The sequence below is a fragment of the Cryptomeria japonica genome, chromosome 11 (assembly GCF_030272615.1).
Source record: "Cryptomeria japonica chromosome 11, Sugi_1.0, whole genome shotgun sequence".
Lineage (NCBI taxonomy): Eukaryota > Viridiplantae > Streptophyta > Pinopsida > Cupressales > Cupressaceae > Cryptomeria > Cryptomeria japonica.
The window spans coordinates 561,036,644-561,062,590 of NC_081415.1; the positions used below are offsets into that span (position 1 = coordinate 561,036,644).

The following is a 25,947-nucleotide window of genomic DNA, read 5'->3' on the forward strand; positions in this document are numbered from 1 at the left end:
AGGCTGGATTTGAAATTGAGTGAGCTTGTAATTGAAGTTGATACCTTGATGAAGCTTGCTTGAATCCTCACACAAGGGTTTATGATGTCACGTAGAAAGTCTTCATGGAAGTTTGATCATGGATGCCATCTTGAATGCTTGAACTTGACAACCTCTCATTCAATGCTTGATAACTGCTTGATTACTTACTCACTTAAATCGAATTCGCTAGAGTGTAATTGAGAGAGAGATCCAACTTAATCTTTAACATCACAGACTTCAAACTAGAGGTGTAGGTCTCCTTGTATACTTAATCATCTAAAAATTATTTGAATTTTTAGAGTAGGCCGACACAAGACCTAAATTCCCACTCACTTGATGTGACCGTTGATGGGACCAGATTTGGGTCCTAATTAGGAGGACTAGTGCGGTGGGGTGCCCTGGTATTGTTAATCAAGACTCAGATTTGGACATGAGATAGAAGGGGAGTTGAAAGTGCGGGTTTCAGGAAGGTGTGAGCAGAATCAAAGTAGACATTAGGCACTGAGAGACAAAACGTCAAGGTGAGGTCTAAGTGAGGACAAAATTGTATGCAGATACAATTTATGACGCTACAATATGTTGAGTTTCTTCTTCCGTGTATGGTTGTGCCTGAGAAAGCTTATCTTCGGGGAAGAGGGTGCCAAATATGGGACTCATATAAGTTAATGCATAGTAATTCACAATTGTTACAAGTACTTTCACCAAAGTCAAATTTATTGCATAACATAACTAATTCTCTGCCACATCTTGATTGCATTTTAGCATATTTGAGTAGGAATTGCATGTAGTTAGGATCGCATCGGGATTTCCCCCTTGTCACTTATTTCCATATTGCTAGGCATTTCGAGTAGGGTTGGTGGTTTTTGAGCTAGGAAGAACTCTAGGGAAGGTAAGGCTTTGTGGTTGGGTGGAGAAAATGCCTTAACCATGATCTCATCCATTGATCTACAGAAGAATGATGAGTCACATGACAATCAAAAGACTTGTATTGTATTGATCACTATGAATTGATGCTTTCTTATTAGATTTGATACTTAAATAACAAGGGAAGTTGTAATTTTAATTTTTAAATTCTAATGTTGTAACTTATGTGAAATTAATTTTGGTGAAAAAACTAGTAAGGTTATGTATTTCCTTACAATTTTTGCTTCTATCTCCCCCTCTATATATGTTTATCTCTCTTACCCCCTTTATCTTTCTCAAGCCATATCTATATATATCTCTCAGTTCACTCTATCTTTCCTACTTCGTATCTTTATCTCTCTATTTCTCTCTCCATATCTCCCTCTCACTTTTGTCTATCAATTTCTATGCACAAATCTCCACCTCTATCTCCCCGTCTCTCTTTATCTATCTATATCTCCCTCTATCTCCTCTATCTATATAAATCCATCTCTCCCTCTATGTCTATTGGGCTATATCTAATCTCTCCCTTTGGCCCTCTCTCTCTCTCTCTCTCTCTCTCTCTCTCTCTATATATATATATATATATATATATATATATATATATATCACTTCCTTTTTACCCCTCTCTCGCTATCTCTCTATCTTCTTCTCCACCTCTACCTCTCTCTATTTATTTCCACTTTATTTCTATCCCTCTTCATCTTCCCCTCTACATTTCTCCCTCCTCTCTATCTCTAGACATGTCTCCCTCTCTCTATCCATCCATCTCCCCCACCTCTCTCTCTCTCTCTCTCTATATATATATATATATATATATCGCTTCCTTTTTACCTCTCCCTCTCTATCTCTCTCTATCTTCTTCTCCACCTCTACCTCTCTCTATTTATTTCCACTTTATTTCTATCCCTCTTCATCTTCCCCTCTATATTTCTCTCTCCTTTCTATCTCTAGACATGTCTCCCTCTCTCTATCCATCCATCTCCCCCACCTCTCTCTCTCTCTCTCTCTCTATATATATATATATATATATATATATATATATATATAACACTTCCTATCCCTATCTTTATCCTTATATTTATCCTATCGTCATTCTCTTCCTCTCTACCATCCTCTATATAATTATCTCTTTCATATATATCTATCCATCTCTCCTCTCTCTTTTATCTCTCCCTTGTCCCTCTCCCCCCACTCTCTTCCCCCTCTCTTCCTCTTCCTATCACTATCTCTCCCTCCCCCCTCTCTCCCCCTCTCATAGCATGACCCTATTGGTATTAGAGATTCATTATCTTCCTAATTCAAAGGTTTTGTTTTAGTTGAGTTTGAATCCCTATAAGTGCATTGTATAGTTGATTTGAAGATATCAATTATCCATACAAACCTTTTTTGCACAAACAAAATCATTTTATAAATGACCTACCATGATCTCATGTACTGCACAAATCTATGCAAAAAAAAAATAGACCATTTTTTTTTCTAATTAACTTCCCACACATCTTTAACGTATTCATTATATATGGTAATGAAAAGAAGAAGAAAAAGACAATTTTAACGTCCACACATGTTAGTTTAAAAACTACTCACTTTTTTGGAGTTTGAAAAGTGTAGTCATGATGCATGACTCCTAACCTTGGATCCATTTATGAGTAAAATCCTCCTCCGAGCACCCCGTTTTAAAAAAAAACAAAAACACACATATATATATATATATATATATATATTGAGCTAATGCCATTGATCAAGGGATAAAAAGGAAACATAACGAGGGCGGGCTCAACTAGAAGCCCAAATGAAAGTGTTCAACAAGGGCAGGAGGAGGATCGCGCCAATTTCCCACGATCCAAGAAACAGATGCAAACTGGTTTTTCCTATTTGTAGGGGTTGATGACAAGAGAGTTTACAGCAATCGAGATCTAGAGGAGAAGATGGAGATGAAGAAATGGATGCTTGCATTATGTGGACTTGTGATATTTGTGTGGGCGTCTTCAGCGTCACTCAAGGTACCTGCATCTCCACTAAACATTAAATAAATGTTAAAATATCCTAACGGAAGCTTCACAAGTTGTTGTTAGGGTTTTCATGAGTTTTGCGTGAGAATTTAACAAACAAATTTTTACACAATATAGAGAACTTAGGAATTCCAGTGAGCTAGTTTACAAGGAATTCCGGTGAGCTAGTTTACAGACGATTTGGATTTCTGATTTTTATAGTTTTTCGATTGGAATGTTGTCGAATATCTTTATTTTTTTCTCATTAAAAATAAAATTAAAAAACAAACAAACGAACTTTCCGCTACAATTACAATATCTGTGGCTCTCTCTCTTTTTATTTTTTTCCGTCTGTACACATTTGAGTTAGAAGTAGGGTTATCAGCTTTTCCTGTTTAGTACCAGTAAAATGTGATATGTAAGCTCTTGTTCTACGTAATTCTGCAAATTCCTAAATGGATTTCGTAAACAACAGTCCTTACAAGCGCATCATATATCAGCGGTCAAAGTACATTGTCCAATTCACCAATTCTTTACTCATTGATTGTTTCAAGTTCATGTAATCTTTGTTCTCTGGATGTAGCATCATCAATAATGCCATGAAGAGAAACATGTAAAAAAAATCTCTAGCTCAAGAGATATAATGGTGTAAGAAGCCAATGAATAAAGCGAATGGTCAATGGGAGCATGCATACTAGTACAATAAGCCCATAATGCAGGGACACCTTATATGTGACAATTATTACCATGCTTATCATTTGTTTTTCTCAAAATTTCCTCAATATTTTTTATTATAGTCTGTGCCTGACCATTACCTTGTGGGTAGTAGGGAGAAGATAAATGTTTTTGAATCTGTATTTTTCTATTTTTTCTTTTTCACTTCTCTATTCTTAAAAAGATGTACAATTATTTGTAATAATAATTGATGGCAAACCAAATTTAGAAATAAGATATTCCATAATGGAAGCACAAACATCAGATGTTGTAACAGGCCTGACTGGGATGGCCTTGACCCACTTAGTGAAATAATCTGTAGAAGTGATAGTAAATGTGTTCATTCAAAGAATCCGGGGCAATTTTATGCACCAAGTTTAACTCTCATGTAGAGAATGGACAAGGAGAGGTGAACAGATGAAGCTCATGAGCTGGTGTATGTTTTAAACTACTGTGTTTGGCATGTCCTATGTTGAGTTAAAGATTCTAGTTAATGTGTAATGCTAGCTCGTATTTTTGAGTTAACTACCTTTTTACTTGTCATGTTTGGTTTGTTTTTCATTGGGTTTTTTTCCTAAGTTGCTGGTTCGGGTTCAAAGAATTGGTACACTGGTCCGGCAAAATTTTGAAAAGGGGTTTGGGTTCGTTAGTACAAAAACATGTAAATTATATATATATATATATATATATAAAAGCTTGAATTAAGATTAGCATGTCACATAGCTTCATATAAACAACAAAACCAACATAAACTTGTAATCATAGCATCATGATCATACCATAACAGTATCATTTACATCAAGTTTAATATCAAAATGACAAAATATTCAAGTATCATTGTTTCAACTTTCAACAATTTTAATCATCAAATGGATTCTCTAATTCATCATCCTCATTCTCCTCCTTATCATTGACATTGACATTGACATTAGATGAACCAATGCCAATGCCACTTACACTTGCACTTGCACTATAAGTTTGCTCGCTATCCGAGTCATCAAATGCAACAAGCTGAGAAGTGAAAGCATCCAAATCAGTATGCTCTGGCTTTATATCAGTATTCATGTTGCATGTGTGAAACAAGCCAAGTTAATGTTTAAAACTCACTTTTAGGGTTATATTTTAATTTTTTTATGTGGTGGATTTAAATTTTGCAAAAAGAACACCATTTTTGGCCCATCAGACCCTCAGGTTCGACCTGGGTCCTCTTGGGTTCAACCTGGTCTGAACCAGGCCTGTGAATCACGGACCCTGTCCAAACCACAGGCAGACCGGACCAGGACCGGACCGGACCAGTACCAGGGGTCTAGGGGGCCGAACCCGGTAACCTAGGTTTTTTCCATATTTGTTGATAGAATCTCCAATTCCAAATGGAAAATCTCTCGAGTGCTGGTGCAAATAGCAAACTTCTTGCGAGCTGGCATCTCTAGCTTTTGCACTTTGCTCTAAGTCATCACACTAGAAAGCATTCTTCCTACATCAGCTGCATGTTTAAATATCAGTTCCACTTTCTAATGGGACACACATGCACAATGCTCTCCTCCTCTTAAAATATAATAACCTTGTTGCTGATGGTGTTCTTGTGGAGGGTTCTGCAGTACAGTTGATAGACAATGCTTGTTGGGTGTTCCACATAATGATGTAAGGAAATAGTTGCACTCTACCTCTTAAATGCTCTTCTCCTCTTTTAACTTGTTATGTGATGGTTTGCGAATGTTTATTGCTTACTTCATCTTGTTTTGCGGGCAATTGTAATTAGTTTTTTGAAAGTATTATCCATTAAGGCTCTCATTGTTGGTGTGCCTTTTTCCCTTTCTTGTGGTCATTCTATTCATCGCTTAAGCCCCTTTGAGATTGATCTTTTTTATTTTGATGCAATGACGTTGACACACAAGTTAGTGTTATGCTATCCAAGGAGTAAATTAGATGCACCTAATGCAACAATTTCAATCTGTGTGTCGAGTCCTTATATGAAGCATTGGTTAATTCAAGGTAAGTTGTGTCTACATGTGTGCTTCATGGATTCGAAAATAATAGAGCTGAGAGACAGATGTTTGGTTTTGTCTTTCTTGATTCTGTTAGAGGTGAAAAACATATAACATGCTTTAAAGATGCAGCTGAATAATTTTATGATGTTCAGATAGGCAAGGTATATTTATATCTGATGGTAGCGAAAGCTGCAAAGCCTTCTATAACTGCTCCCCAAATCCTTGGGAGATCTTGCAAACTTCCTCAACAATAATTCCTTGTGATTCTGAAACTTTCAACATGCACACCTGTAACTTCCACTTCACATGAGTCTAGGACTTTGAATTAGCTTCATTCAATTGCTTGGTTGATGTTAGTGGTGTTGTTGACTTTATTTCCTCTATATTGACAATGCACAAAAGACAACTAAATGTGTTGGTTCTCTTACTTACATTTTAGGGTTTGGCATTGACATCATACTATGGGCTCACATTGTGATGTTGAGTGGAAGAAACTCTATGAACTCTGTTCAATGGAAAATTCTCCTGTATTCATAGTCAAAGGTGGTCGCATTGCATCATGGAATGGAAGGACCATTGGCGCTGTATGGGGCACGAGACTTCTTGTGAATCCTAGCCACAAAGAAGCAGAGGATTTGCATTCTTAGTATGTCTTGAAAGGTGCCTCCCACCTTTCAGCTTGTTTGTCCAAAAACGAGAAGGATAGTTGTGTGTATTAGTTGCATGCTCATATGATTGCAACTGTTGATAGGACAGAGAATGTGTTTCTTCGTGTCATTGTAACAAAGCTGCAACTGGACAGCTTCTGTTACCCTTCCTACCCTCTTCTTATGGATGAAAAAAAATGCAAAAGAAAAAAGTTGTGCAAAAACTCAAATAAGCTTTGGCATTGTCCAAAATGTTGCAAAGATCTCACTAAATGTGACTTCAACTATATGCTGAAACTTGTGTTGCTAGACCATATGAGTGAGAAATGGGGCAAACTACTGCTTTTGATCAGAAGAGATATGCATTGATAGGTGTCATTACTAGAGATTTGCAATTGTTGTTACTTGAACTTGAAGTAGTCTTGGAGGTTTTAAGTAATGATGTGTCACAACAATTCCTCTTTAGGCTGTTTGTCAAATATGAAACATTTAATGATGAGGAAAGGGTCAATGCTGTTGTGACAAGAATAAAACATATCGCCTTTGTGGGTGAAAATCAACTCTTTTTGAAGAAGTCTCTAAACTGTCCTTGTATAAATCTTTTGCCTTTCCCTTCTTATCCTTCTCTTCATGTCATGCATAATAGAGCATTAAATGACTTGATCATATATTTATTGTATTCTAAATGTTGTTATTTCTGTAGTCTTCATCTTTGAGTAGTAAACTTGTCATGCCACACCATACTCAAATGATAGTAGTTTGAAGCTAGTGTTTTGCTTGCTCTGTATATAGTGTGTTCAAGTTTCTAGTGAATATCTTGACAACCTTTTTTAATTTACATATTCACATGTCTTTTGAACATGCTTGTTGTTCTTTTTGCACTGTCATCTTTGACACTGTTTTTATTCCTAATTTTGTTTATTCCTTGTTCTTATTTGCTTCTAGGGATTGTTTATGGCATGCCTAAAATTGATCATGCATGTGGTAGTGGTTCATCAAGGAGAGAATTGATAAATGATTTGCATCATACTTCAATAATGTACAAGAAGAAATCAGCAACAATCCTTCTATGCAAAATGATGGATGTTGTGATGCTTTGACTAGTAGAGACTGTATAAATGAGATGTTGTGTTTCCTTTATCAAGAACAAAAAGATGAAACCAACAAATCTGGCATGTGCTACTTGCAATTTAAATGCTTGTTCGATTTTTGAGTTTAGATATACCTTCCATTGTCCATGGTTCTCCTTCTTTATTGCAATCCAACTTAGGATTGCTAGATTGCCGCTGGATGAGTTGGCGCAAAACATTGTAACTTGTGCACTTTAATTGATTGGTGCTTAACGTTTTCCAATGGCCTCGCAATTGTTGGTGATTTCTATCTCTATTGCAGCTTGTTAATCACTATGCGTAATAATAGATTAATTGTCATTTACGCCTCCTTGTTCAGTGTGCATCAAATGCTATCTTGGAATCCAATTCAGATGCGCACATGGTGCTAATGTTTTCTTCTGGTGTGCAATTGAGGAGAATGGCAACTGTTTCTTTAGGTGAAATTTTATGGATCTTGGAAGCTAAACATTTTGTTTGTAAGCCCTCATGCAAGTGAGGAGATGTTAATTGCACGGGTCAATCCAACTCTATAAGTGTTTTATTCACAAGGTGGGAAACTCAAATATAGTGGCCATACACATTGCTTCCTGCAAGACATGACTACCATCATCAAACACTTGCCAAGGCGTATTGACCAAATACTAATAGTCATTGTAATTGTAGGAAAGAATAGCTTGGAACAAAATAACTACAACTTTTATCTTAGTAAAACCCATGTTCACTAGAATCTTGAACACACTATATACAGAGCAAGCAAAACACTAGCTTCTATGATGATGAATATGTTGCGACTTGATTTATTGATGCATACATGGACCGACCATTATCATTGGAATCATTGACAATCTGCTAAAAACTGGATGTTTGTAGCATCTTACATAGACAATCAATGGAAGAGATGTGTAGTTCTAGCAATTGTTTTTGTCACACCTTAGTTCACAACCATTCCTGCTAAAGAATCAAATTCTTTCAGGTCCTTTTGTTGGAGTGAACTGCTTTTATATAAACCATTCTACATCATTACATTGATATTGGATCATCTATTAATGAGCATTGGGAGAGGATAAATGGCACTCACAATGCATGGCATGTTGATTAGAAACTTGTATATTCTTTTGCCACTTTTGATGATGAACTACCTCTTAATCAACTAGATGCATTGAATGTGCCTAAGGTTGAAGAGTGGCAACTCTTATCTTGCCTCTACCTGGCCATTTCTATTGACTTCAATGAACTTGACATGTTTGGTAAGGGTAACTTTTATGACAAACCACAATTGGAGTGATTGTACCATCCTCCCCTCCTTGTCGGTTTCAGCCATTGATTTCATAGACACTAGTCGATCAACACACCAGCCTGTAAGCAACAAGAAAGATATGAGCCTTAACTTGGGAAGCCTATCAATTGGGCAACATGCTGCCTTTGATATTAATGTAACCCATGTTGGAAGAATGGGATTATAAACACCCCTTCGGATGATTGTACAAGGTACTACGGGCACTGGGAAGTCCTACTTTATTCATAGAATTAGACATGCAATTTTAGAAGCCACTCCTCCATGTCAATCAAAATTGTCGTTGCTTGCTCCAATTGATGTTTCAACAATCAACATCAGTGTATCCACAAGCCATTCTAGCCTTGGCATTCCATCAAAAGAGATGAATTTTTTTGAGGCGCAAGAGTTGACAACATTTAGGAGAGCATATATTTTGTTCAGTACATTCTAATTGATGAAATAAGTTTAATCAGCCCTAGGTTGCTGGCTTGTAATGATAGTTGCTTGTGTAGAGTGTTTCCCATGGACAAAACAATCAAGTTTGTTTTGGTATTCGCTCCATTATCCTTGTTGGTAATTTGGGTTAATTGCCACATGTCAAAGATAACCCTATGTATGGTGAGGCTTCATATGGGACAACACTATGGCACAACTTTAATACTGTTTTACATTGAATGATTTCTTCCACCAAAAGGTGGTGAGCAATCTCAGCTTCAATTTTGTGACCTTCTTGCTAATATCAGAAATGCAGAGCCAAAACTTTTTTGATTGGGGGCTGGTTATGTCATGGATTGACTCTTTCATTGCTACAGATGAGTATGCTACATTCCAGTCCTTTATGCATTTGTTTCCAACAAATAAATTGATTTCTCTGAAGACCTTGAGGGTTTTAATTGCACAGTCTAATGCTGAACAAACATGAGGGTAATTTGCTACAAATGTTGAGGACGAGTAGTTTCCTTCCACAGTTCTTTTGTGCAATGGGCAGCAGGGTTATTCTCATTTTCAATTCACGAGTTGCTGCAGGGCTTGTCAATAGAGCAATTGACAAAGCTGTTGCTATTGTATACAATTTTTTTAGCAAACTGCCTGATTTGCCATGCTTTGTTGTTTTCAAGTTTGATCATTATGTTAGCCTGTCTTGGGATCTGGATGAGATGCATCTTGTACCAATTATTCTAGTTGCTTGCGGGCGGTACTTGCCACTGATTCTCATTGAAGATGGAATGGGCTTTGACAATCCAAAATCCCAAGGTTTTACCCTTGAAAGAATGTCAATTTACATTAGAGGCATTGATTGTCAGGGTTTCATGTTCACTCAACCTCTCATGTTCGGCACTTGGCAGATTTGCATATCTCCCCGGCCTTCACCTACCAGCAATATGCTAGGATGCAAGACGGTGCATATGTCTCACTCAGGAAATGAGAGGAAAATCACCTCAAAGCATGGGAACCTCGTTCTCTCTAGGCATTTCAGCCACCTATTTTTTTCAACCCCTTGTTCTGTGCCCTTTGTATGGTCTGTTGCATTGAGAAAGCAATAAAAAGTTTATGTTACTTTGGATTTCCATGCTTTATTAACCCACTTCGCTATATCCGAATACCTGTCAGCATGCCCATTGCACATCAAGTGCAACTGCTAGTATTATTTTTCAACACTTGCCATTGAACAAGGGAGAATATGGAAACACAGTAGAGGGCAAGCTTTCAAATTGGGAGCTCAACTATAAATCCAAATGATTAATGTTCAATGTGGACAGGAGAAAGATCACGCCAATTTTTCATGATTCAAGAGGAGCAGAAATCAGATGCAAATTGTTTTTTCCCTTTTTGTAGGGGTTTATCATTAATGACAAGAGCCAAGAGGGTCTAACAATCAAGATCTAGAGGAGAAGATGGAAATGAGAAAATGAATGCTTGCATTTTGTGGACTTGCCATCTTTGTTTGGGCATCTTAACGTCATACAATGTATGTTGTTAAAATATCCAAACGCATCTTTGTTTGGGCATCTTAACGTCATACAATGTACGTCGTTAAAATATCCAAACACAAGATTCACGCATCATTATTAGGGTTTTCATGAGTTTTGTGTGAGGATTTAACTAATAACTTTTGCGTATCAATTTTGAGAATCAAGGAATTCTAGTGAGCTAGTTTACAGAAGATTTGGGTTTTTGATATTTTTAGATTTTCCACTTGACTGGTGTTGAATAATTTTTTTACCATCTCAATAAAAAAAATATCTTTCCACTGCAGTTGCAAATTTGACTCTTGGTTTTTTTTTGACTATACTCATTTGAAATGGAGTCGGGTTTATTAGCAGTGCCTGTTTTGTGCCACTGACATGTGATCTGCAGGCTCTTGTTCTACTTATGTCTGGAATTATGTACAATATGCCACTACCATTTGAGTGATTGGCAAATTCAATTTAGTCCTGTAATGTTGAAACCCAGGGGTAAGATTGAACAATTCCAACTTAAATTGGAGTCTAGCATGGCAATGACTCAATAAATGGCCTTATCTTTTTACACTTAAGCTATGTTACCCCGAGTTTCCGGGATGGGGGAAATAGGTGTCCGAGACGTTTTTTTTCCCAGAACATATATATATATATATATATATATATATGGGGTAAGATTGAACAATTTCAACTTAAATTGGAGTATGGCATGGCAATGACTCAATAAAAGACCTTATCTTTTTACACTTAAGCTATGTTACCCTGAGTTTCTGGGAAGGGGGAACGGGGAAATAGATTTCCGGGACGTTTTTTTTCTTCCCTGGAACAGGGGACGGTTATATATATATATATATAGATATATAGAAATATGAAATTTATATAACATTGTAACATTGTAAACATTCATCATAGCAACATAATAACATTTATAAATTAGAATCTAGATTCTAATTCTATAATCATTGAATCGGACACTTCATGGTCTTCTTTTTCCTTCTTTTTCCTTGCTTAGACCAAAATCAAAATGAAAATAAAAAAACCCTTTCACCTTTCACACTTCACGTCTTCACCAGTTCTGTATTTCTTCCCTTGCTGAGCGCTGCCGTGAAAGCTCCGCCAATGTTTTTTTTATTTTCTTTAAAACCGAGTATGACTTTTATCGATATCATATGATATTGATATAATATGGTATCGATATCAATAATATGGTATCGATAGCTGAGTAAAAATAAAAAAAAATTAATCACTTTCTATCAGCGATTTTCATTAAAAAAATTTTAATTGCTTTCATTAATAATTTTTATAAAAAAAAATAATGAAAAATATTTTTTTTTTAAAAATTGTTTTTTAATTGTGCCTACTGCCGGAAATGGCCATCTGTCCCCAGGATGGACGGGGGACAGCTTGGGCGCCTGGGGACAGCTTGGGCGCCCCTTGCCATCCTAGGGACAGTCAATGGTCCCCGTAAAAAAGGTTGACCGATTTTGAGTTTTCGGGATGGTATCCAAAAATTTTCGGGGATCGGGGACAGCTTGGAAACGTTTCGGGCCGTCCCCAATTCCCTGAAGCGGTTTCCGTTTTCGGAACGTGTGCCTTTAGGCCGGAAACATGTTTCCAGGTAACACTGCACTTAAGTAAACAATGAATTTGTCGGCTGTAAAATTAATGTATACTGTGTAGTTCAGTCAAACATTCATACACTAACAACTCATGCAGAGCCTAATAGATATATTTTTTTCGTAAATATGCAATATAAGGGAAAATCCCAGTTGATGAACGCACCTGTCTATGATATCCTCAATTAGCTAGGGAACTTGCCTCCTCGTGACTTTTTGTGCTTTGTTGTTCACCATAGAGTCATAGATTCTGTGTACAAAAATACTTATTGGCAAAAACAAATACTAGTTTACTTTAGTCAGCAGGATTCACAGCTGTGCATGTGTCATTTTGAAATTTTATTCACAGGTACATGGTTGCAGAAAATTGTAGCATATATGAAATAAAAAAAAAATATATTGTTATTTTTTTAAACTAAGCATTAAGATTAACACATCAAAATAATAGATTCACTGATTCATTGTTATACAACTATCAAGAAATAACACATCAAAATTCAAATTATAAATTTAAATTACATCTGTTGGTAGCTGAGTAGCTGAGTGAGTACAGGCATGCGTGCTTAGGGGATTGAGTGTGCAAGCATGTTTACATAGAGAGAAAGGGGGCTCTTAAATTATTTTCTAGAACCAACTTGGAGTGCTTTTGAAATCCTAACATGTCTCTATTATCTGCACCTTTGGATATTTGCAGGGTCTAGCTAATCTTCTGTATCATAGTGATCTATGCTTGCCAGGATCCACCCATACTCTGCTAGGTGGATGAATATGCTTGACTCAAATTAAGTTTTACTATATTGTTAGTCAAATATTTTTTTACCTTACTGTGATGTTTCTATGCCAAATAGTAACAAAAGTCTTTCTTGGGACTAAATCAGCAAATCAAAAAATAAATATTATTTCAGTTAATTGGGATTTAAATGGGTTAGTGTTAGGTTTAAAATCAGAAAAAATCTAGAAAAAATGTTTTTTTTTGTTTGGAAAATTGCAAAAAATGGGTCAATGACTTGGTCAAATTTTAGAAAATATTTTTCTTTTTTCAAAACATTGTCAGAGAGGCTGAGTCCATATAAATTGCAATATCTTGTGGTTTTTTGCTGACTTTGGTAAGTATGGTTTGCCATATTGCTAGATTTGTTGTTTCATTCGAAATCATCATTTGAATAGTGAAAACAAATAAGTCTCTTCTCTTGGAAGCGGAGTATCTTTTTCCTCTTACAATAAATCTTCAATTAAAATTCCAAGATATAACTCTTCTTGTGCTTTTAGTGCTAGGTGATATGATTATTTAGTGATACATGAATCATGTACACCAATTTCATCTTGAATGCCAGAACACATACCATTTATATACCTTTCTGTTTTCCTGGTTTATTAGCAGGTTGTATATGCAGTCATATGATAGGCAAAATAAAGAAGTCACTGAAGATGGCTAACCAAAAAACTAGATGTATTTTATGTCCAAGAAGTAAGAACTTAAGAGCGTGCAAATGGCTTGCATTTTTAAACACTGGTTGCAATTTAATTATTTAAGTCTAGCTTAATTGTCTTTACCAAAAAAATTAGATGATTAAATTAAGAAAAGGATAGTCAGCTTCTATAGTTTAACTTTGCTTTTATACCGTGCTGAGTAAATTTCAGAAAGAAGGAAAGAAGCTATACTAATGCTCATGGGTAAACACAAATTAATTAGCAATATACAATATGTGTAGCTAACAGCGATAGCCTGTGTCACCGCATTCGCCGAATTTCTGGCTTGAAGTTCGGAATTCGGCGATTCTTAAAAATAAAAATATTCGATAAAATTCGCCAGGAATTCGTACAGCAAAATAAAATTGTTTGTGCCCAGCTGTCGCTAGGGCAAAATGAAGCAGTTTGTTGCCAGTCGCCGCTGTGCGAGTCCCTGCCCAGCCTGCCTTCTCCCTTGCGCTCTCAGTGCACTGCCGGTTTTTTGTTTTTCGTTGTAAAAGAGAACCGAGGAAATTTTCATTAATAATGTAACTTCAAGCATTACGTTTTAATGTTATTTTAAGAAATTTTCTTTCCACCATATTAATGTTCGTAACCTCTAGGTAAAAGTTGAAGTGATATTCTCTTTTACTTAGGAAAATGTGAACGTAAACGCTTTTACTTGACCAAGATTAATGTTATTTTAATATTCTTTTAGTTATTAATATTAAATATATTTTGATTTATTTATTGTTTTATAATTTTAATTTATATTAAATTTTCATTAAAAATTTAATATTTAGTATATTTAATTTATTATTACTTTAATTTATTCTTAATTTGTTTATAATGCTTTCAAATCTATTTTACAATCTTAAACTATTTTTATATATTAGACATTATTTATATTTAATTTTTTTTTATATAAGGCGAATTTAATGGCGAATTTTTTTTCGAATTTTTTGCCTTCGTCAAATTTCATCTGAATTTTATGGTTGCTGAACTCGAATTCGAATTCAAACGTGGTGACTTAGGCGATAGCCATGAAAGGAGTGTGTGGAACATTATTGATTTATGGAAAAGAAACAAAAGATATGTTGAAAGTAATTTAAATTTTGAACTTGAGTTCAGTTATAATACCATCAGGATTTTTTTCTAAGCAAGCTTATAGAAGAAATTATTGCATCCCAGTGAGTGAGAGAGGTACTCAAAAACACATAAATGCTAACGTGCTTTAATTATCAATGTCCATGACAATGGAATGAATTTCTACAGGAAAAGTAATCTGTATAGTTTAGGTGGATAAAAGCTTTTTTGACAATGCTTCTGCCTTTTTGTGCAGAATGTTGCATGTATATTATATAGTAAATTTCTTCCATTTTTTAAGTACACAATAAATATTGCCAGAATGTAGTGGCTTCCATGTTTTAATGAGGAACTGTGGAGATATCTAAAAAACCTAATAATAAATGTTTGTTCAAAATCTATTAGTGAAATTAGTTGCAGTTACATTATTTTGCAGAAAATGTGTTTCCCTTCTGGTGCCATTTCTCAACCATGCAGATTTGTTGGGGTTGGCATGCAATGGCCTCATTGAAAATAATGCACAAGTCATTAATTCACCAGTTAGAACATATCAATCAAGGTAGTTCAATTGGCATTGCATTTAATTAAAACATAACAAAGAATAAGCAATGTATTCAGTGTTTGCGGAAAACTTTAGGGTGAAATGCATCCTTTGTTGTATAATTGCAATCTACCCAATTGTTAGGAGAAGCTTCAGGAATCAAAGAGAAAATGCTTTAATAGCTTAACTACTTAATTCTCCAGCATTTGTGTGCAACTGTGCTTCACACACATTCTCTGGGTAGAACTGGAGAATGCCAATAAAAAAATGGAAGTGGAAATGTGCTACTAGACATTGCAGTGCAAAGCTGAACATAACTTAGGTCCTTATTTTATAAATTTAGAAACAAATAATAAAAAATACATGGAAAAGTCAGTGGAGGTCAGAATAGTGTAATTAAGAATATGATATTCCTTCTAAAAGTATTTATATTTTTGATAGAAATCAATCTAACACTGACGTGGATAGTCCCATAATGATAACAATGACTCTGGTTACATAACATTACCATTTTGCTGTAATTTGTTTGGGCTGAGTTGGGAACATGTAAACAATCAAAATCCAATCTGTTTTGATCTGTTTTCTATGGGAAACGTACTGACCATGATAGTGCCAGAATTTAGTTCTAAGTGCACACAGTCACATGCATGTTCTCTTTGTCTTTAGATAGGATAAATCTATGCTTCATTACATTTTTTGTTTCTGTTTCTGTTTTGTAGGCAAGAAGAGAGCGGGTGAGCTTGGATGAGATCACTCATAGAGTTTATCTAGATGTTGAAATAGATGGACAACGTGCTGGTAATATTCTTTTCTACCATGTATCTAGTCTAACAGGAGCAGCTTGTTTCTTGGTTATGATCATCTTATTTGAGTTTTTGTCAACCTAATTCAAGCAGTCATAGCCATGATGTTTTTTAATACAGCCTTTAGAAGATAGCTTTGTTTATTTCATAAGATTTATTGTAATCAATTCTTGTATGCCCTTCCTCCATTGATTACATATCTGATTTCCTACCTTATAAACACTGGGTGATGTTGTGCTTGGAAGCTTGTAATAGGACCATATTCCAACTAGAATGGTGATTCTGAAATATGTAGTCTTTCCTTTTCATTGGTGGATTTTGAAATGCCATAGCATGCGTTGAATGAAATTTCAATATTTATGATCTTAGAGCTTCTTTAGCTTTAATGAAATCATTCAGATGAATCTTGGCCACTCCAAGTTCCTACATTATGAACATTGAGATCACAAATTTGTCAGTGTTCTCTTGGTGAAGGAAGTAATCTTTGTTCACCACCCATTTGGGCTTATTGGCTAATTGTGTATTCTATTTACCATGTATGCAAAATACAATAATTGGTTTCAATCTTCACTGTTATAGGCATTACTCTAGTCTGTGTTAATGTTACAAGCAAGATTGCACAGGCAAGATCATATGTTCATCTACATCCCAATAGCTTCTTTCTTGTCAGACATCTTAGTAGTGTAATCAATGTTGGCGTTGTACATAATCAAAATAATAAGCACGTGTCGTTTAGTTTGCGACTGAAGGTTTCTAGCCTTTGGTTTTGACGAGTTCGCCGATTTCTGGCCGATTATTCGTCGATTTCTGGCCGATTCAAACGCAATTTAATCTGGGAAAAAGCATTGAAAATCATTGACCAATAAAGCACAATTTTTTTGGGGGTAAAAATCGGCTGCCTGGCTGATTCACGATTAATCACGTATAATTGCGATTTTTTGCAGATGTTTGCTTCTTTGGTTTGTATAGGTTTTTTAGAACTGCGGTAAGGTTTTATTATTGTTTTACAATATGAATGTTGTAGGATGTCATTTTGCAGTTAGCAGTTGTTTTTTGATTTAGGGTTTTCTATTTATCCCTAAGAAATTTAAAGCTTTTTAAAGTTTTTTTTGTATTGGGTTGTTTTCAAACTGTGGATATGTTTTGTCACGTTTGAACATCAATGCCTTGCATTGCTAAACTGGACTAAGCCCCATGAGTGAGTCCATAATGATAATACCCTTGAAAAAATCAAAATGCATTTTAATGAGGATTTTGCATTCTTGTGTAATTGTTTAAGTGTACCTATGTCTTCTTATTTCCAAAGTAACTTGGTGGAAGTTTAAGTAGAGGCTTTTGCAGATCTGGGTGTCGCCTTTCTGTTTTGTTTAAAAAATTTACTCTCTTTTTAAAACTGGGTATAATGACAAATGCTTGCTCATATCCAAGGTTGTATGATTTTGAGCTTGGTACAAACACAATTGATGTTCATGGATTTTGCTTTGTTATTTGCAGTTTGAATGGTTCTTATCCTTTTTGTTTCACAGTACGGAAATTAATTTTTGTGTGATAGTACTGAAAATGGGATAGTTTAAATTATGTTGATTGTTGCAAGTGTTTCTCATTAATTGTTATTTCTCAATCCATTGTAGGTGGGTTTGTAGGTCCGGTTTTGTTTGCCATTGAGTTTGGATTTCATTTTTCTTTATTGCAAATCTATCTGTTTCAGTAGACAATAGCTCTATGAGTATGCTACACAAGTGGTGTGTATCATAGCAGCAAAACTCGTTTGGGGAAAAAATCAGCAAACCAAAAGTATAAGATTTTTTGAAAAAATGGGGAAAAAATCAGATTTAAAAAAAAACATAAAAAATTGTAGAAAAAGTGACAAAAACTATTTTTTTTAAAAATTGAAGGGCATTTCCATAGCAATAGAGATATAGAGAGCAAATAAAATAGAGTTTAACCCATGAATTGTAGAAAATAATTTTTTGTTGTTTATATTCATAGTGCTAATTACATAGGCAAATATTCAGTTATCTTTTTAAGAGGGCAGTCACCATATACACTAAATAGTTGTCTAAATATGAGATCAAATATTAGCTGTCTATGAAGTAACTGGGATCAAAACTTAACAGACAACAATCCAGCTACTGTTAGGAATTTAGTAAAAGTGGAAGCCATTTTGAAGTGATCCAAGAATTTTGTTGTGATCGAGGCAAGGAGTTTTGTAAGGTTAGTTCAATATTTTAGAAAGCTTATAAAATCATATTCCACAATTGCATTGCTTTATATCATAGCAGCAAAAGTTGTTTGGGGAAAAAATCAGCAAACCAAAAGTATAAGATTTTTTAAAAAAATGGGTAAAAAATTTGATTTTATAAAATTGTAAAAATTGTAGAAAAATAGACACTAACTACTTTTTTTAAAAACTCAAGGGCATTTCCATAGCATAGAGATATAGAGAGTAAATAACATAGAGTTTAACCCATGAATTGTAGAAAATAGATTTTTGTTGTTTATATTCATATTGCTGATTACATAGGCAAATATTCAGTTAACTTTTTAAAAAGGGGAATCACCAAATACACCAAATACACCAAATAATTGTCTCAGTTTGAGATCAAAGATTAGCTAAGTCGATGAAGTCGCTGTAATCAAAATTTATCAGACAGCAATCCAGCTATTTTTAGGAATTTAGTAAAAAGTGGAAGCCATTTTGAAGTGATCCAAGACTTTCATTGTGATTGAGGCAAGGAGTTTTCTAGGGATAGTTCAATATTTGAGAAATCTTATGAAATTGTATTCCACAGTTGCAATGTTTTATATTCCTTGATGGCAATTGGTAAGTCTTTTATATGGGGTAGTGTTGTGATGTATTCACACATCACCCCATTGCAAATGGGGACCCCCACTTTTTTCCGCTTTCTAGGGTAGTAGTTTGGGTCTTTCGCTATTAACCTTTGCATTGGAGAGGTCAATTTGAGCATAGAGAGAAAGAGGTTTGATGGAAGAGCCCTTTATATCAAGCCTAGTCAACATTGCAGTGTTTCCTTCATCATCCAGATGATTTGAGTGTACTTCAATGAGAGGTGAGATCCGAGAGTAAAATTTGACTAAGTATGCGAAAATTTCCTTTGCTCCAGTTTAGGAGCAAATTTTGCTTCCATTGCTCCCCTTTAGGAGTGAAATCTCTCTCTAGGCTCCCCAAATCACTTAAAATCTCTTCTAATCATCATGAAATGTCTTAATTTGGGCAAGGAATACAATGCAGGATCTATGACCTTGAATTGGGATAGTTGAGGAAGCAACTTCCTTTGCTCCCTAGTTGGTGTGAAATCCTCTTCCATTGCCTCCACCTTGGAGCGATGGAGACTTTTTGAGCAAATTTGAGGGAAATGAGTAAGTTTTGAAACCTCTAGCATCATCTTAATCATAGAAGAAGTGAAGAGCATCATCATTTTGGTTAAGGAATGGAAGGGAGATGACAAATTGGGGTCGCTTCCATTGCTCCTTCACAGGAGCGAAAAACACTTCCATTGCTCTCCTTTGAGAGCGAATTTGCTTCCATTGCCTTGGGTTGAGAGCGAATTCACCTCTAAGGTCTCACATGAGCATGATTTGAGGCATTTGAGTTGAGAGAATGAATGAAAGTGAGCAAAAGCTAGTTAAGTGTCAACTTGGAGACTACTTCCTTTGCTTCTTGATTGGAGCGAAATTTTGTTCCATTGCTCCTCAGTGGGAGCGAAATTTGCTTCCTTTGCCCTTGGTTGAGAGCGAATTTGCCTCTAGACCTCACATTGAGCGTAATTTGATACACTTGAGTTGATAGAACGAAGGAAAGTCAGTGAGAAAGTGTTAAGCTTCAAATTGGAGGCCATTTTCATTGCTCCTCAGTAGGAGCGAATTTCACTTCCATTGCCCTTAGATAGGAGCGAATTTCTCTCTAAAGCTTGCCTTAAGGCTAATTTGACACATCTACACACTAGGAAGGCAAATTCACAAGGTCTAAGTTGATGCAAAGGCAAAGAATTGATAAAATCTAGCTAAGAGGTGAGTTTGAGGTATACTTCCTTTTCTCTTTGACAGGAGCGAAAATCCCTTCCATTGCTCCTTGTTGGGAGCGAATTTGCTTTCCTTTGCCTAAGGTTAGGAGCGAAATTCCTTATAGAGCCTTCCTCTAAGTTGATTTGATGCACTTGAAGTGATGAAAGGCAAAATTTGATTAAGTGTGAGAATTTCCTTTGCTCCCTAATTGGAGCAAAATTTTCTTCCATTGCTCCTTAGTGGGAGCGACTTTCACTTCCATTGCCCTTGGCTAGGAGCGAAATTCCTCCTAAGGCCTTCCTTGAGGTCAATTTGACGTGTTCTCACGTATGGGTGGCTAAAAGCTTTAAGGTTTGAGTCAATAAAATGAAGGTAAGTGAATGAGATTGAGCTAAGTATCCAAATTGCAATGACATCCTTTGCTCCTTGATTTGAGTGTAATTCACTTCCCTTGCTCTTCATTCGTCCCACGACATCTTAATGTTCAAATGTCGGTTCTGCGCATTTCAACACTTGTCACCTATCTTGGTCGGTGGAAATGGCATAGAATCTTTCGAAATGGCTTGCGACCCTCTCTTTCCCTCCTCTTCTCTCATTTTAAATCCATCTTTCTCTTCTGTCAAGCTCTCTAGATTCTGGACACAATCTCTCTCTCTTATTCTTTGGGGCTCTCATAGCTTTCTCTTGCTCTCTCTTGCTCTTGCTACAACAGTCTCTAGTTTGCTACAACACTCTCAAGCACTTGCACTAATCTTTTGCAATTCTCTTGGCTTTCTCAAGCCCCTTTGGTAATATCTTTCTATCTTTCTATCTATCTCGTCTTTGAGCATCTTGGGATTTATCACATCCCCTATCTATTTAATCATTTTATCATTCTAGTTATTTGTCTTTTGATCTATCTATCCATCTGGGTTGCTCGTGGAGGTGGAAACACCAAAATGAGGGTCTGATTGAGGTAGACTCCAAAACACAACCCCCAACATTTTCCTTCTTGCTTGTCTGCAGGTTTAAAGAAGGAGATCATTTAGCGGGGGGCTTCAATCGTGGACCAGTTGTGAGCTTCTTTCTTTTCCCTCTTCTCAAGTCATTCTAATATTTCTCATTCTATGTTATTAGCTTATCTTGTTGTTTTTTCACGTTTATTTAATATCATAATTGTATCTGTTACCCCTGTACGGTTTCTATGTTCTGTTCGTACTGGACACCAGACGACAACGCACCGCGTTGGTGTCCCAGCTTCGCGCACTTGTCTCGAGGACAGAGACTCAACAGAGTTGTTCGGGAGTCTCGTCCACTGTCTATTAACTTAGCTTTTCATTTTTATCCCTTGGCTTATTCTTAGAGCCAATTTGAGTGAGGTAGCAACAGATTGATTTGTCCTCTGAGATTCATCATCTTGGAGGTGACAAATCCCCTCCTCTACATTTTGGTGAACCCGACGTGAACACTTTTTCTATAATATTTTTAGAGCATTCTTTATCATTCCTTTCGTCATTCAATATCCCCCTTAAAAAAAAGAGAAAAAGGACAATTCTAAATCTTTCCCCTTCCAAATTTTTTTTTTCAGGGCGCTGCCTCGAACCCCATTCCATGCCATCAATTTATTAATGATTTGTCGGCCTTCGGCCGACTTGTTTATGCATTCTTTCTTAAGTTTAAGTTTATTAATTTCAAAATGCATATGTTATCTTTTTTTATTAACTTAGTTTCTAGCTTTTTTCAAAGTGCCAATGATGTTCCTTTTCATGCTTGTGATGGTGACATAACTCTACCTATGTCACTCTATGCCTTTTATCCCTCTCATAATATATCTTCTGTTTCAGAGGATATTTTGTTACAAGAGGATGAAATCATTGATACCTTTCTTAATGTTACTCTACCATCTCTTCATTCTAGTGCACTCTCTTCTAGAGATGATGCATTAGTGAATGATGAGTCTCGACTCGTATCTGATTTTCCAAAGGACGATGTTGAGCAAATTCCTTCATCTAAATCTTCTACATATCATAATGAGCCTGTGAATGCCATTTATGTCTCTGCCGCCCCTAAAAGGCCTAAGAGACCAATCATTCATGTGACTGCAACTAGTCTTTCTCCAAAGAAGGTAAAATCTATTCATGGTGTTCCTTTTGAAAATGAAATCATCAGATCTTTTTACGAGATATACATAGTCTAAGGCTCCTTCTTATAGAATGGTAGCCCATACTTATAATACTCGTAGAAATAAGAAAAATGATGATCACTCTAATACTTCTTTACCACCTTCTCAGCCATATCTTGCTCAAGCACCTAAGCCTCCAGTTAAGCAATCTAGTGATTACGATCTTATTGAGCAACTTCGTGTTACTCCTGCTAAGATCTCACTTTGGGACTTGTTTCAAATTGCTTCGATTTATCAAGGTATGCTACAGGAAGCTCTGCAAAAGATCTCATTGCCTTCTTCTGCTAGGCCTTCAAATGTAAATGTGCCGATGGATCATATTCGTGCAGATTAGCCGAATTTTACATTCTATCCACATGAACTCTCGCCTCTAGAAGTAAGAAATCAAGCAGATCCATTAATGATAATTGCTTATGTTAACGGTGTCGGCATTAGACGGACTCTAATTGATACTAGCTCAACACTCAATGTTTGTAGTCTAGACTTATTGCCCAAAATCAAAGTAGATTCTAAGTTGCTCGTTGCATCTTCTATGTTCATCTGTGGTTTTGATAATATTGGTAAAACGACTTTGGGCACTATTATTTTGCCTATAAAGGTTGGACCAGTTACTATTCCAACCCTGGTGCATGTTATGCTAGGACCTTTATCGTACAATCTTCTCTTGGGTAGACCTTGGATTCATGCTTTAGGAGCGGTTAGTTCTACCCTTCATGGTTCTATTAAGTTTGTTGCTAACAATCAAGTAGTTACAGTCAAGGCTGATCCTGAAGCTATGCATTTATGTCAAATTGCAGCAGCTGGTCATGCCTTAGTTACACCTACCTTTCAAAATTATATTCCATCTTTATCTTCTAACATGCCAACAACAATTCCCATGGACCCTCCTAAAGAGGAAACCCATGAGAAGGCTGTCCCTAAAGAAGATCCTCCTAAAATAGAAAGTCCTAAGTCTACTCCTTCTCAATCAAATGCATTTCTTGGTGATTATTGGGGTTCCTTAGACTTTATAAGCTCCTTCATTGGAGAATATAAATTCAACCCTATCCACCTTAACTTTCCAAAAGTATCATTCATACTTGCTATCAAAGATGATTATTCTTCGGTATCGTAGGATTATGTGAACACCATTGGCTACACCATTAAAGGTGATCCTCCCTCTTTGGAGGAGTTGCAATCACGTTATGGTCCAGGGTTCAATATTGCTTCCAGGTATGGATACAAAGGAGATGGTCTCGGGCGCATGGGTCAAGGTGTTAAGGTGCCTTTGGAGCCGAAATCACGTTCGTCCTCCATCATCTGTTATCTTTGTTTCTCCTCCTTGTGAGAGGTCAAGGTCTTCTCCACAAGAGAAAGGGTTACTTCTTGCTCCTCATCTGTTATCTAAGCAAGGATGTGTCTTGTTTTGGCTTCTCAAAGCACGCTTGATTACTCTTCCTCCTCCTACACATAATAAGTTTGCTAAGAATGGTTCTTTTTGTGCATACCATCAAGTGCTTGGCCATTCCACTAGTGAATGTAAGGCCTTGAATGACAAGATTCAACAACTTCGTCAATCAGGTATCATCGATCTTTAATGTATTGATATGCCTTGTTCTTCTTTACATAGAAAGTGACATTGAGGTGTATCTCTATCTTGTTCTTTATCATATTTTAGCCTGCTTTGCATTCTTATAATGTCTCTATCTCTAACCTGCAGAGGTGCATGTCTATCTCTCGCCTGTCGTGGTGGCTATCCTTTTATCACTTTTCCATGTTTACCTAGGTGGGGGCCAAACCACTTGATCTTTTCCTTTATCATTTTCTTTGCCTAGATGGGGGCCAAACCATTTGATCTATCACTTTTGTTCACCTTTGTAGGGGCCAATCTACTACTTACCAAATCTATCTTTGATCGTCCAATCGCATGGCTATCTAGCGTATCGCTACCCATGCCGGCAAAATCTATCCATCTCATCGCCCTATCGTATGGCTATATAGCATAATGCACTACCAACGACGACCGCTTATCTTGTATCTTTTCGTAAGAAGGGGCTTTCCTCTAAAGAGAGGCTCATTTTTGTTATGCTGTCTTATCTATCTTTTATCTCTATCCTTTATCTTATCATCCGACATGTTAGTCTGCAGCTAGCGTGTTTTTGATGTATCGAGTAACAATATCTATTTCAAATCTCAGCTTCATCTCGCTGGGGGCAACCTTGTCTGATCAACGAAAATTTGCCTCCCTATTGCGACTATCTTCTTTATCTTATCTTTTGGTAGTGGCCTTCCTTCAGAGCGAGGTTGGTGCTACTTATCTTTGATCATTTGGCATAACACAACTTGCTAGATCTATCTTTTTTATCATCATCATGATCGCTAGTGATGCATCAAGCTAGTGTCTAGGCCATGTACTATCTCTTCGACATTGATTGCTTCTTTGACTTCTGGGTGCTTTCTTCCTTGAAGTGATCGATCCTTGATTTCTTCTCTTTATTTTAGAATTCCTCTATCTGTGTTTCTTGTTATTTTGGGGACGACGCATGGTATTGAGACAACCTTTTACATTGAGGTCTCTTTCACTTTGCTGACTCAAAATCATAGTTTCTTTGTTCAGTGCTTTCATGTGTTATCTAATTCTTTATCATGCTCTAACCCCTTTGTCTTGGGATTTTCTTTTTCTCTGACCTTGTTCTCTTGTGCAAGTTCTTCTATCTAATGCATTTGTTTTGTAGGTCTTCAGCTTGGGGGGCATGCTTCCTTGGCTTGGAGATTTATTTGCTTCCTCTATAGTATCCTTTTGGTATCATGATGTTATTTTATGTTCAGTAGATTTCCTTTAGCGTACATATTCATGTTCATTCATAAGCTCGCTAAAGTGGGGGCAAAATGTAGTAAAAAATCGCATACCCCTTTGTAATTTGACCTACATCTTTTGTAACCACTTTGGTGTCTAGTCCCCTAGCATTTGGGTAAGCTCATTTCAGCCCTTGCATCAGCCTTTTCCCTCTCAAGATGCTCAAGACACTTTTCGGCAGCTATCCTTCTGCTTCTGTCTCCTGTTAGCCGCGTGTTTCTCTTGTCGTTTTTGAGTGTGATTTGTTCGGACACTAGCGCGCCACGCATTCGTCCTGTGACATCTTAATGTTCAAATGCCGATTTTGCGCATTTCGACACTTGTCACCTATTTTGGTCGGTGGAAATGGCTCGGAATCTTCCGAAATGGCTCGCGGCCCTCTCTTTCCCTCCTCTTCTCTCATTTTAAATCCATCTCTCTTCTTTCAAGCTCTCTAGATTTTGGACACAATCTCTCTCTTATTCTTTGGGGCTCTCATTGCTTTCTCTTGCTCTCTCTTGCTCTTGCTACAACAGTCTCTAGTTTGCTACAACACTCTCAAACTCTTAACAATAATCTTTTGCAACTCTCTTGGCTTTCTCAAGCCCCTTTGGTAATATCTTTCTATGATTCTATCTATCTCGTCTTTGAGCATTTTGGGATTTATCACATCCCCTATCTATTTAATCATTTTATCATTCTAGTTATTTGTCTTTTGATCTATCTATCTATCTGGGTTGTCCATGGAGGTGGAAACACCAAAACAAGGGTTTGACTGAGGCAGACTCCAAAACACAACCCCCAACATTTTCCTTCTTGCTTGTGTGCAGGTTTATA

The 25,947-nt window shown here is 36.4% G+C and overlaps 1 protein-coding gene across 1 annotated transcript in view; it reads left to right on the forward strand.

Moving 5' to 3' along the window:
- Window positions 1-2,657: 2,657 nt before the first annotated feature.
- The window catches only part of LOC131034633 (peptidyl-prolyl cis-trans isomerase CYP21-1), a 72,290-nt gene continuing 49,000 nt past the window's right edge, over window positions 2,658-25,947 (forward strand). The window contains exons 1-2 of the mRNA XM_057966179.2: window positions 2,658-2,927; window positions 16,025-16,103. Of these exons, the coding sequence (XP_057822162.1) occupies window positions 2,853-2,927; window positions 16,025-16,103 (154 nt within the window). The 5' untranslated portion in view covers window positions 2,658-2,852. The remainder of the gene's footprint in view (window positions 2,928-16,024; window positions 16,104-25,947) is intronic.